The 12,318-nt window shown below is 40.0% G+C and overlaps 1 protein-coding gene across 1 annotated transcript in view; it reads right to left on the bottom strand.

The window, feature by feature from the left end:
- Positions 1-877: 877 nt before the first annotated feature.
- LOC104524655 (protocadherin-15-like) overlaps positions 878-12,318 on the bottom strand; it is a gene marked incomplete at both ends in the record, with an annotated part of 16,620 nt that continues 5,179 nt past the window's right edge. The window contains one exon of the mRNA XM_010167602.1: positions 878-997. Within this exon, the coding sequence (XP_010165904.1) occupies positions 878-997 (120 nt within the window). The remainder of the gene's footprint in view (positions 998-12,318) is intronic.

The raw sequence follows: 12,318 nt of genomic DNA, 5'->3' as shown, positions 1-12,318 counted from the left end.
TGTCTTCTCACAAAACCACTTCTGCTCGAATTCCCCTAAAGTAAAAGCAGGGAATATCAATGACAGGTTCTAAGTCTATATCGTGTATTTCCTCTGCACACACTTTAACATCTGTGTCATCTTTGGGATGAATACAAAATCAGGTTAGCCTGCTTAACAAATTATCACATCAGCTGATCCACTAACTATGCTCCTAACCCATGGCAAAAAATAGCTTGGTTTGGAAAAAAAGATTTCTAAAAGACCTTCAAATTCGCTACAAAAATGCATATAGACACTTCATATAAATCACTCGTGCAAAACCTTATTAAAATAGAAAAATTCATATATCTGACTCTAAAGAGAATTTATTTTAATACTTTAAGCTTTTTGTCTCTACAAGTATGTATTTGTACAGGTAATAGGTAGGGATGACTAGTGTTTTATTTTAATAATATGTAACCCTCTTTTTTAAAAACAGTGATATTTAAATACAAATGGCTCCATGAGAAAAGTCAGTATGTCTCTTTTGAGAGTAACTTAGCCATGCCTATGAATACTTCTTAGCTGTGAATCTGTTAGGTATAAATGTGTAGGAGTAAATACAATTACCCATCATGGACTGAAAAGGCATGCCAAAAAAAAAAGATGAAGGGTGTGAACAACACTGGAGAAGACAGGGGATCATTAATGATTGATACTGAAACAACCCAGCTGCTAACAGCATGGCAACAAAAGGGAAGGTAAATTCAGTTGTGTTTACATGGCAAGCAAGGCTCATAGGCAGAGAGGAAAGAAAGAATTTATGAAGTATAACAGGAACCTCTTGTTCATTTGCTGCTTCAAGGTGTGTGTGTATATATATATCCAAAAGAAAAAAAAAGGTTAATGTGCTCACCTTGTCATTAGGATTGTACTGGATGACATATTCTATCTGGCCATTTGGACCATCATCAATGTCAGTAGCACCGTTGTTTCCAGAAAATCCTGTAAAAATGGTTGTTCCAACTGGAGTTAACTGCAAGAACAGAGATGGACAGATACCACTTAAAACCCTAAGGTACACAAGAAAATTAAAAAATGGTTTGCAAAACTTTGCCCCCCTCCCCTTTTTCACTCCATAACTCTGGTCTATAATAAAAGGTTGACATTCTCTCCTCCCTGTGCTCACCCCTGGAACCTCATGTACGAGCAGCTATTTAGACATAAGGTACCCTTAATTCATGCCAAGCGTTACATAGAGAGTGAAATCCATTTCCATTTTTATTCCACACACTGCCTGCATCAGGACAGAACCCCATTTGTTTTAAAAAAAAGATGAAGATAAAAAAAGTCTTAGTAATGAAAGAATTCATAAGATAAATAGAATAAAAAAATAAAAGCTACTTTTTCAGACTCAGGAAGGAAAATAAAGATGAGCTGCAAAAGTAAGCAGAACTTATTTAAAAGTGTCTTCGTATCAATACGAATAGTGCCAGATAAATATTATTAACATGCAAACACAGACACCCAGAAAGCTTTATGGCTTTAAACAAATACAAGAATGATGTTGTTTTTCCAATATTTTGTTGGCAGCAATTGAATACACATAGAATTGTATTTTGAAAATGAATGCATTTATAATTATCCTAGTGTAGATAAACAGCATGAAATCAAGACCCATTGAGATCAAGGACAGAAGTCCAACTGACTTCTTGGGAGTCAACATTTCCAAATTTTAATATTCAGAAAACTTTGTGAGTAATCAACCCGAAAGAGAAAAACAAATGAATAAAAAGTTCTGGATTCAACACAGACATTACTCCTAGCAGCCATTCTTCCTGCTGCTACTCTCATCACACACAAATCTTTGCCCCTTGAATTCACAGGGACCCACTTTCTTTCCTCCAAATTTTACATTAATTTGTTGCACATCTTTAAACCTATATGGTCTAAAAAGGTTTCAAATACTGTAAAAAGATAAGGTGGCAAAGGACAGAGTAATTCAAACATTTGTTGCCAATCTGGATGTTATTTCACTTTCATATTTTGTAGTTCACACCATAAAGTAAATCATTAACTGCCCATTTCCTCCTATAGCTCCTGGTTTTGTTTTATTTATAAAGCTGCTAATTATTTTAGGAGTATAATGGCTGACAGTTCTCTGAGAAATATTTTCAGGGCTGAGAATACTGCATCTTTGAAATAAAAAACACCAATTCAAAGCCTTTTAAATAATGAAACAGGTGGGGCTTAAGTTACAACACTTATTTACACTATCTACACTTATGCCATAAAAACTGTACATATTTACATTTTGCTATAAACTTGACCTGCTTATTCTTGGTATAGATAGTAGAAGCATCATATGTGGGCATAAGAAGTTGACTGTTCCCTTCTGCCTATGAATTGTGAGATAATTACCTCACAGAGTCTCTGCCTCCTACCTCTGGTGCAGTAGCAGCCTTTCGAGAATTCAGGAGAGCAAGCACCTCAGAAACACGAGCCCTGCCTGACAGTGTATAATCAGAGTCCACTATCATCAGCCAAGGAGGATAACTTCCTGCTTAATGACAAAGTGCGTCTGTAAGGGAGAAGGGGCTTTCTTGTGTGTTTGTAAGGGGACAAAAAAAGAAAGCAACCTGAAAACCAATTTGGAAAATTTACAGGAGGGTTTGTAATTTTTTCCCTGCACTAATGGTGGCTGCTGTTGTCTGCCTGACAGACACCCACCCAGGTGCTCTCTCATCCCCCTCCTCGACAGCACAGGGGAAGAAAATCAGACAAACATGCTCGAGGGTTGAGATGGGGAGATCACTGACCCATTACCCTCACAGGCAGAACAGACTTGACTTGGGGAAAATTAATTTAACATACTGCCAATTAAAAATACATTGAGAAAGTGACAAGCAAAGACAAACCAGCATCTTCCCCCGTCCCACCCGTTCTCCCAAGGCTCAGCTTCACTGCCAGCTCCTCTCCTCCTCACCATTTTTCCTGGCTATTGCAGAGCATTTTCCCCTTTCCTGAAATCTGTTTCCCTGAGGCCCCACCAGCCTGGTTGAGGGGCTGGACTGTGCCCAGGGCAGGGGCAGCTGGAACGAGCTGGAACCCGCCGTGCCCAGCCCCGGGCAGCCCCAACTGCTCCTCACAGAGACTCCTCAAGCCCCCACCTGGGCACAGACACGCAGTTCAACACTAAATAAAACAGTTTAACCCATTAATTATTGGTTAAGTTATACAGCCTTGCTAGTGGAAAGCACCAGGCATGGCGCTGGCTGGTCAGGGGTTGGAATCAGCCACACTTCTGCTGTCAGGACAGAAAGCAGCCCCAGTGCTCGCAGAGGAAGCAGGAGCTGCTCTGAAGGCACCATATGTGTGGCAGGCTGGAAAATGGGGCGAGGAACACGCTGACAAACACCACCCTCATTAACTCTGCCTCTCTGTTAGCCTGACGACACGCTGCCAGCACTCGCTGCAATGGAGTGCTGCCTGCTCAACTGGCTGGCACACCAGTGTGTGCTCGGGAGAGGTTCCACTGGAAATCAGATTATAGATCTATTTAAAAAAAAACAACCAACCAACCAACCAACCAGATTCATAGAATGGTCTGGGTTGGAAGGGACCTTAAAGATCATCCAGTTCCAACCCCCCTGCCATCAGCAGGGACACCTTCCACTAGACCAGGTTGCTCAAAGCCTCATCCAACCTGGCCTTGAATGCTTCCAGGGAGGAGCAGCCACAGCTTCTCTGGGCAACCTGGGCCAGTGTCTCACCACCCTCACAGTGAAAAATTTCTTCCTCAGATATCATCTCAATCTCCCCTCTTCCAGTTTAAAGCCATCCCCCCTTCTTCTGTCACTCCCTGCCCTTGTCAAAAGTCACTCCCCAGCTTTCTTGTAGGCCCCCTTCAGGTATTGGAAGGCTGCTATAGGGTCTCCCTAGAGCCTTCTCTTCTTCAGGTTGAACAGCCCCAACTCTCTCAGCCTGTCCTCATAGGGGAGGTGCTCCAGCCCTCTGATCAACCTCATAACCTCCCCTGGACTTGCTCCAGTAGGTCCATGTCCTTCTATCACATCAGAGCAGAAACTCAAGGAGGTGTTTGTACCACTCCCTCTAGCCAGTCACTGTAACTCCATGTCCTGCAAAGGGAGAGGGCAGAGCTCCAGTACAACATCCCAGACACCAAATCTGCCCTCACTGGTGACCTCCACAGCTGCCAAGAGGCTGAGGAAGGGCTGGACCTGCACAAGTGCTCACAGCTGAAGGATGCCGAGATCTGTGTTGCTTTTCAGAAGCACGTAAATGCTCGGTTTCCATTTAATTCAGCCAGTAGCTCTGCTCAACAATAGTTATTTGCTCTGTTTCATCCAGAGTAGCTGTATTGGGGTCCTGACAGGGAGCAGAGAAATGATGAGTAACATAAAAAGGCTCCAGTGCTGTAAAGCACATCATTAATTGATAACAAAGGATGCAGTTGTAAAAATAAAACAGCAATAAGCACCAGAATTGCAATTGCACGCTCTTACAGTAACAGTCAAAAGTCCAAGTTAAAGTCTTAGATTTAGAGTATTACATCCAAAATAACTGGCTGCAGATATGCAGATCTTCATGAATCTAAGAGGCTGCTTTCTACTTTATTTGTATTTTCTTTTATGCAATACAAATGATACCAGAAAAGACACCAAAAATAATCCCCTGCCACTCCCTCTTCCTGAAAGTTAGGAAAAACCTCAACTCACTTCACTCAATTTTCCAGCCTGCCCAAGACCTCACATCAGAGATTACTGCAGCCTTTGGAAAAATTCTGATGAGGTCTTAATTAAATGTCTCAAACTCCACTTCTAATCATTTGAGAGAGGCAGTCAGCATTCAAAGCTACGCAATATTTTTACACTGAGATCTCAACATTGTCATAATTTGCCATTAGCCAGCAATATCACTTTTACTCACAACTGGTGAAGGCTGTCTGACAGACTGCTGTCACCATTCACTTTATTGGTGGAACAATAAGGAGGAACTCAGTTCACCTTATAACATGTGACTTTCTATATAGTACTATAGTACTGTAAGCTCTGAGTATCTTACCTTATGTGAGATAAAATGTTAGGAACTGTAAAGAAAAATTATATGTGTGCTAGTGACAGTTAGAGCTCATAATCTCTATGGGAATTCAATGTAGTGGAAAAAGAACCACAATGACAAGAAACAAGTAAGATTTCCAAAGTACGCCATTAAACAATTAGAGAGGAAATGTACACAATAAATCTTACTCTTCCACAGTCAACAGCTGTAATGCTTAAAAATTACCTTCAACAAGATTTATGTCTATTAGAAGTCTAGATGCAGACAGAAACATTCAACACTTCCATAAAACATTTTGAAAATAAATTTTCCTATTATTGCGTATTTACAAAGTTAAAAATGAATAATTTTTCACAGTGGCCCCAAACAGCAGAGGAAAGTAAGATTTACAGTTAATCATTCTGAGCTAATACTCCTTTGATGATGTCTACCTGCACAGATTAATTATTTCAATACCACAAGGAAAAAGATATGAATAATTACACCAAAAGCAATGAAAATTCAGCACAAGTTATAATTATCAACAGCCCAAAGCGATAGTTTTAAGAGGACTGAAGTTCAAGAAACACACTCATTTTGCAAAGGACTCCCATCTCTGCCGACCTAAGGGGAGGAAAAAACCCACAAAAAAACCCCCAAAACAAACCAACTCATATTTTGGTTTACAAGCAGAAAATTCTCATCAGCTGTAAGGTTATGTATGTTTAATAAAGTAACACTGACTTCAAACAGTATTCTAGTTAACTCCACTACCATTTAAAAAAACCCCAAACTATTATTTTATTGAATGCTCCTGAGCTTACCAACACCTCCGTAGCTCTCAGGTAAGGCTCATGTGAAAAATTAATACAAATAAAGTCAGTCTGACAAAACTGAGGCAATGCAGAATGAGAGTTGTATTACCTGAGATAAAATTTCTTAAGTTGTGTTTAACAGGAAACACAGACAACCACAATTCTGCTGTAATAGTACAAGATTTTAGTTCTAGTCCCTGTATTACGTTATATGTGTTTAAAACCCTCGTGGCAATACTATAGATTTGTTGCATAATTCTCCTGAGTTTCAACCTAACTATAGAACTTTATTTTAATATACTGCAGTAACTCATACCTTTAAGTCACTAATAGGCATGGTCAAATTTAGCCCCAGGGTAATGTCCTCTCGTCAGGATTTTTATCTAAATGAATAGTGATGTGATATCTTCATCGAAATAAAAATATATAACACCCTAAACAAAGGAAATAAACCCTGCAGACTATTTCTAATTATCATAAAAAATTTAACATCAATCGTAACTCCTTTTTACTTTTATGAGGAAATTCATAATGCTGTGGATACCAGAAATGGATTTGCTTTTGGCTGAGATGCTTACATTTGTTGTCCAGAAAAAGGATGGGAAAGGGAAAAGGGAACTTGCTCCAAAGGGCTTCCGTGCTCATGCCGCACTAAGCTCTTGGTGAGCCTGCTATAATATAGAGCAAAAAACCCGAAACCCCACACTCCTGACAGAGCGGCTGCACTGGGCCAGTTGGGACACGAAGGCAAAGAGCCGGTTCCTGTCCCAGTGCTTGCACCGCCTCTGTGGTGTGGTACACTCAGCAGCCACAGCCCAAGAGTGATAATCAGCTTTGTTACTTCCGATGTCAGAACAGCACTACTTAGCAGTTGTCTGAATTATGTTCCAAATCTGTTTCATAACCCAGACAACTACAAAAAGTCAATAGCTTACAACCTCATTTTCTTGACTACAGCTTATACACAAAATGCCAGTTAATTTTAAGCAGATGGCTATTTTGTGTCTGTGTTAGCCTCTGTGAGGAACTTCACTATAAACTTGTCTCAAAGATTGCTTGCAAGGGTGGTAACAAGACCACCAGGTTCTGGAAACCCCGACTTGTGAAGGCGCCCTGCCTGCGGGGGTGTTCTGCCCGGACATGTCCCTGCCCCAAGTGCTGGGGGGCACAAAGAGACATGCCTTTGCTATGGAAACTACAGCCCTCGAAGGGGTATTTAAGGAGGACCGGCATGGGCAAGGGCGGGAGGGAGAAAAGAAGGGAGAGAGGGAGAAAGACAGAAAGAACCACCGCCTGACTGCACAGCGCCACATCACGCCGCATCACCGCTGGAACAAACGACTGAGACCTCCTCGCTCACCCCTCATTGTCGTCTCACCGCTGGACCTGTGGTGGTGACGACTCTTGCTGCCCTATCCCAACTCCTTGCTTGATACCCATCTTTCATTCCATCCTGTCCTATCGCTATCCTCTTTATTACTCTTCTTTTTGTAATAAAGGGTGTTCTGGGAGTGCGGCATGTGACCTCGTTTGTGTCTTAATCTCGCTCTTGGGATCATATCAAAACCTTCCCTGACATCAGATCAGGACAGCCTCCTATGATGACTGAAGACCAGAGACAATGGAGACCATTTATACATATCGCAGAATCATTAAGGTTGGAAAAGACCTCTGAGATGATCCAGTCCAACTGTCAACTCATCACCACCATGCCCACTAAACCATATCCCCAAGTGCTACATCTACATGTTTCTTGAACACCTCCAGGGACGGTGACCCCACCACTTCCTGGGGCAGCCTGTTCCAATGTCTGACCACTCTTTCAAAGAAATGTATATGTACACACAAGTGTGCACATAAGTACGTATGTACACACGGATGCATGTAGGGTGTTTCCTTTGCTTGTTCCCCCACCCCCCAAAAAAGCAAAGTGGGTTGTTTTGGTTTTTGTTTTTTTTTTTTCCTAGTAACTAACTCTAATTAGCTATTTCATTTATAAATGCTCAGGTAATAACACTTTGCTTAAAAAACACAGTTATTTTAGGGAAACAGATATTCTATTTTATATGTTAAACTAAGAAGCAGAACTTTAAAACCATTTTTAATTGTAATTTAATATGAATACCAGCACTGCCTCTCAAAGCTAAGCCACCAAGTCAAACAAGCTTTTCAACATTAACAAGTATGAGAACAATCATCCTACAGCTACATATGACAAGTCCATACTTTTAATAGAATAGTTAAGATCCTCCTGAAAAAAGTATTTCCTCAATAAACATGCAATGATAATTTTAATACTTAGATGCAAAAGATACATTTTCAAACCACATATGCACTGGAGGGGAACATTAACTTCTTTGTGTATTTTAATTCTGGAACACTTTACCCAGGGTTCTTCTATTCATTCAAGTGTGTGAATGACAGCAGAAAACACTTAAATCCCTAAGGATCATTTGACAATATGCAGAATAGAGCCAAATTCTACAGACCCTATCTAAGTATAGAGATTTCTCAGGATTTTTAGCATCCAGATGAAAATATTTGAAGCAACAGAGTGAGAAATTATGGTATTTCTCATCTCAGTATCTGTGGGGAGATCTGACACGATGAAAAAAAGCTTTAAACATCCTGGCCATGGCTTTTTTGTAAGAGAGACCCCATAGTAACTGGACTAGTAAGTGCACATATTTTTAAGTATTTGGGAAGTTTGCCTTAAGGCATGGAATTTTGCTTTCTCTTAATGCTTACGTACTTTAGGAGAAACTTAAGATGTAGGAGAAAGGAGACCAAAAGGAGTATTACCACTCAAAAATACTGAGGTTATCAGCAAACAGCTGTTAATGATAAAATTCTCTACTCCTAAATGGAAGGAGTGAAAAAAATGGAAGGGTTTAAAAATCAAGTAAATGCTACCACGGTATTTCTGAACTTACACCTGCGCAACCTGTGATGTTGTGACAGATGCCTATGACAACATGGAAGAGTTTAATATAGAATAATCAATATTTCTTGTAGGAAGAATTTTAATATATACTGTTCACAAACAACTGGAAAAGAAAAAATTGGTCAAGAGCTATTACATACACTGCCTTTGGTCTAATATATTTTACAGCTACAAGTGACTGGAACCTGGGTGAGCTCTTTAGGAAAGCACCCTTCATGTTTCCCAATCCTTACGCTCTTTCTTGAGCATCTGCAAGGGCCCCTGACAGAGAAAATACACTGGATTAGGGGAGCTTTTGGTCTAACTTAGTATGAACAGCCCCCTGTTCTAAGCAATCAAATATAACAACTCACATACGTTTTGGTATAAACCAAGACAATACCCTAACCAAATCCATCTCGTTATAAGCCTTCTAGGAAAATATGGGCTTAATTTTAAACCATGTCTTTTTCTGTGCAAATCGTCTTCCATTTGACACATGTCAAACTAGGATTTGTGTTGGTCTTACAGTTACCTTCAGTTTCTTTTACAAATTAATTTTAGTATGCTGTGGACAGCTCAAATATAAAGACTATTTGACATAAAAACCATTCTATTTCTCCAAAATAGAATTTTACCCCTTACATTTCTGAAAGTGGAAAACTACCTAATAAAGTAAAATCTAGATACAGTTATGGTACCAATAATTATAATAGTTTTGACTGTTTGGGAAAATTTTTGTCCTAGATTTTACTCCTTTTTTTTTTTTAAGGGGTAATTTCAAGGCTGACTTATTTTTGCCCAGGATTTCCTTACAGTAGGTATATACAGGAAGCATGATGGTTTTTGGAGACACTACACCTATGAAGCACACACATTTACAGGAGCTGTAAATCTAAGGCTTACTGTGTACGTGCACATGGATTAAATAGTACCTGTGGAAAGTCCACCTCATGTTTTGTATAAGCACTAGTGGCTGCAGTATGGTTATAAAGCCCCAGTGCACGTGCTCTTCATCCCATATAGGACAGCCAGAGAGAGACATGGCAGTTGACAGGAGAAACTGCCACATAGAACCCTGTAAAGCAACTGATCAAGTCCTCAAATTGAAACAGATTAGATTTCCTGGCTAGAAAAAAACAGGAGATATATGTGATGCTCACATGTATGGTAACTGCAAATAATAAAATCTACTTCTCCTTTGATTTGCTTTATGTTACTTATGTAAGTGAAATTTCTGTACTTTTTAGTTTACAAGCAAACTAAAAACAGAAGACCAGAGGCAATCAAAAAATAACCACAAAACCCTCATTCCAGCACATTCCTGTAGTTAAATTGACTAGAGGCAGTGCCAATTACTAGCAGAATAAACTATCATTAAAAAATGTAATCACTCACTAAAACCTTTGAGAAAGTCTGAGATGCTTTGTGAACTTTTTTTTTGTTAATTAATGAGAGCATTAACCCACTGGGTAATGCTGAAGGGCACAGTGGTGCCATGTCAGAAGCTATAAGCATAACAGTGATAAAATGAAACAAAGAAGCTAATTAAATCAGGACTGCAACTGGTGGGAAGAGCAGCATTGCATTTTGCCCAACAGTAATGCAAATAAATACTGAATGTACTAGCACATTGCTAAATGTATTCATATAATTTTAAATGGTGCATTTTTCTCTGTATCTTTGGGATTTCTTTCTAATAATGGAAAATACCTGCTTCCTTAGTATTTCAGCACTGACATACTACCTGCCTTCAGTTTTACTGCAAAAATGATGCAGGTCTTGGAAGTGATCTGAGACCTGCATAACAGCCCTCACAGGCGTTCAGACTAATGTTTATGTTGCCTTCACTCAAGACCAAAAGCATTTCAATAACAGGTCTGCAAAAACATAGAAATTACAATTACCATGTAAAGGCCAACTTTACAAGTACGCATACAGGTGCTATTTTGTGACCTCCACATTCTGGTGGAAAGGAACATCAGCAGATGGATTGCCAAAAGTTTGTCTATGGGGAAACAATCTCACTTTAAAAGGTGGCACCGATGAGGAGACCATTAAGTTTGAAAAACTTGTATATCCTTATCCCAACTTCAGGTCTCTAGTCAAAAATAATGTGTGGGGTTTGGTTTTTCCCCTCCATACTTTTGGCTTTATTAGGCCTATGCTCCCATTCCTTTCCTGCGGCCTGCGAGATCTCCTGCACATCACTACTCCCTTGGTCACTAAGAGCAATGTAGTGACTGTAACAATACACAGACACATCTCCTAAACACACAAACTATGAAAGCTTTTTGAAACAGCAAACCAATTCTACTACAATCAAACAATATGAAAGCAGTCACGTTCTTTCACAGAGAAAAACCACCCAAACCTCAACAGGGACACAATGCACCTGCAGAAGACTGACCTATCTTCCCATTCTCCTTTTAGTTTCAGTCTTGATATTTCCACTTCTGCATCTAAGTTCCCACTTCCACATCTCATCAGTAAAGCCCCAGGATACTAACTTGCTGCAAAGATCCTTTGTACTGCTTATTAGCAGATTATTCAGTCTTTAACAGAATAGAAAACTTAACTGTAAAGTGAAATGAAGTTGTACGAGCTCATGAAAGAATTTTTTTTTCCTGCAAATCATATGTAGAAGTTCAATCCACAGCTCTCTATTTCATAAAAAGATAAAGCAAAAGGATTCCATTCACAGACATCATTTAATGAAGAGACAGCGATAAACCAAAACTGCACTTTGCCAAGCTTCAAGATTGTCAATAAAACCTTTTGAACTCTTTGTTTTACTTTTGTTTTTCATACAGACATTTGTTTTACTTCCAGTTTTGTTAAGACAACTGCATAATGCAGCAAAGTGTTTTGTAAATTTAACAGACATCAGTGCTTCACTCATACAGTTTCCAATTCTCACATCTTGTGCAATGTTACAAGCATGCTGATGAAAAGTGTGCTTGTTTTCTGATTCATTAAGAACGGCTTACATGTTAAAGACGTAAGTGGACTGTGCTGTGTTTTTCCAATGCAACACAAATTGAAGGGATTTTAAATCAACTGAATTTCCAAGGTTTTCAAATGAGAAGCTGTGGTAGTTTGACCCACGGTGGGACCATGGGGTCCTGCACTCACTCCCCCCACCAGGTGAGATGGGATGGGAGACACAACAAAGGGGGCATGGGATTAGGAATGAAGGACAGGGAGGGCTCACTCACCAGTTATGGTCACAGGAAAAAGAAACTCAACTTGGGGAAGAAAAATCAATTTAATTTGTTGCCATTTCATCTGAGTAGACATAACAACCACATTTTACAACACCTTTCCCCACCCCTCCCTTCTTCCTGGCTTCAAATCACTTTGCTTTCACTGTCTCTACCTTCCCCCCACAGCAGCACAGGGGGCAGGGAATGGGGGTTCAGTCAGGTCACCTCTGCAGCTCTTCCCGGCATGAAAGTCCAGGAACAAGATGTTCCAAAGCAGCTTCCCATGGAGTCACGAATCTCTTCAGGCTCAGCTCCCGGCTCCAACATGGGGACATTCACAGGCTCCAGGCTC

This window comes from Antrostomus carolinensis, unplaced genomic scaffold, assembly GCF_000700745.2.
Source record: "Antrostomus carolinensis isolate BGI_N321 unplaced genomic scaffold, ASM70074v2 scaffold12085, whole genome shotgun sequence".
Taxonomy (NCBI): Eukaryota; Metazoa; Chordata; class Aves; order Caprimulgiformes; family Caprimulgidae; genus Antrostomus; species Antrostomus carolinensis.
The sequence above is the reverse complement of the archived record's forward strand: the minus strand, read 5'-3'. Positions and strand labels throughout refer to the sequence as shown.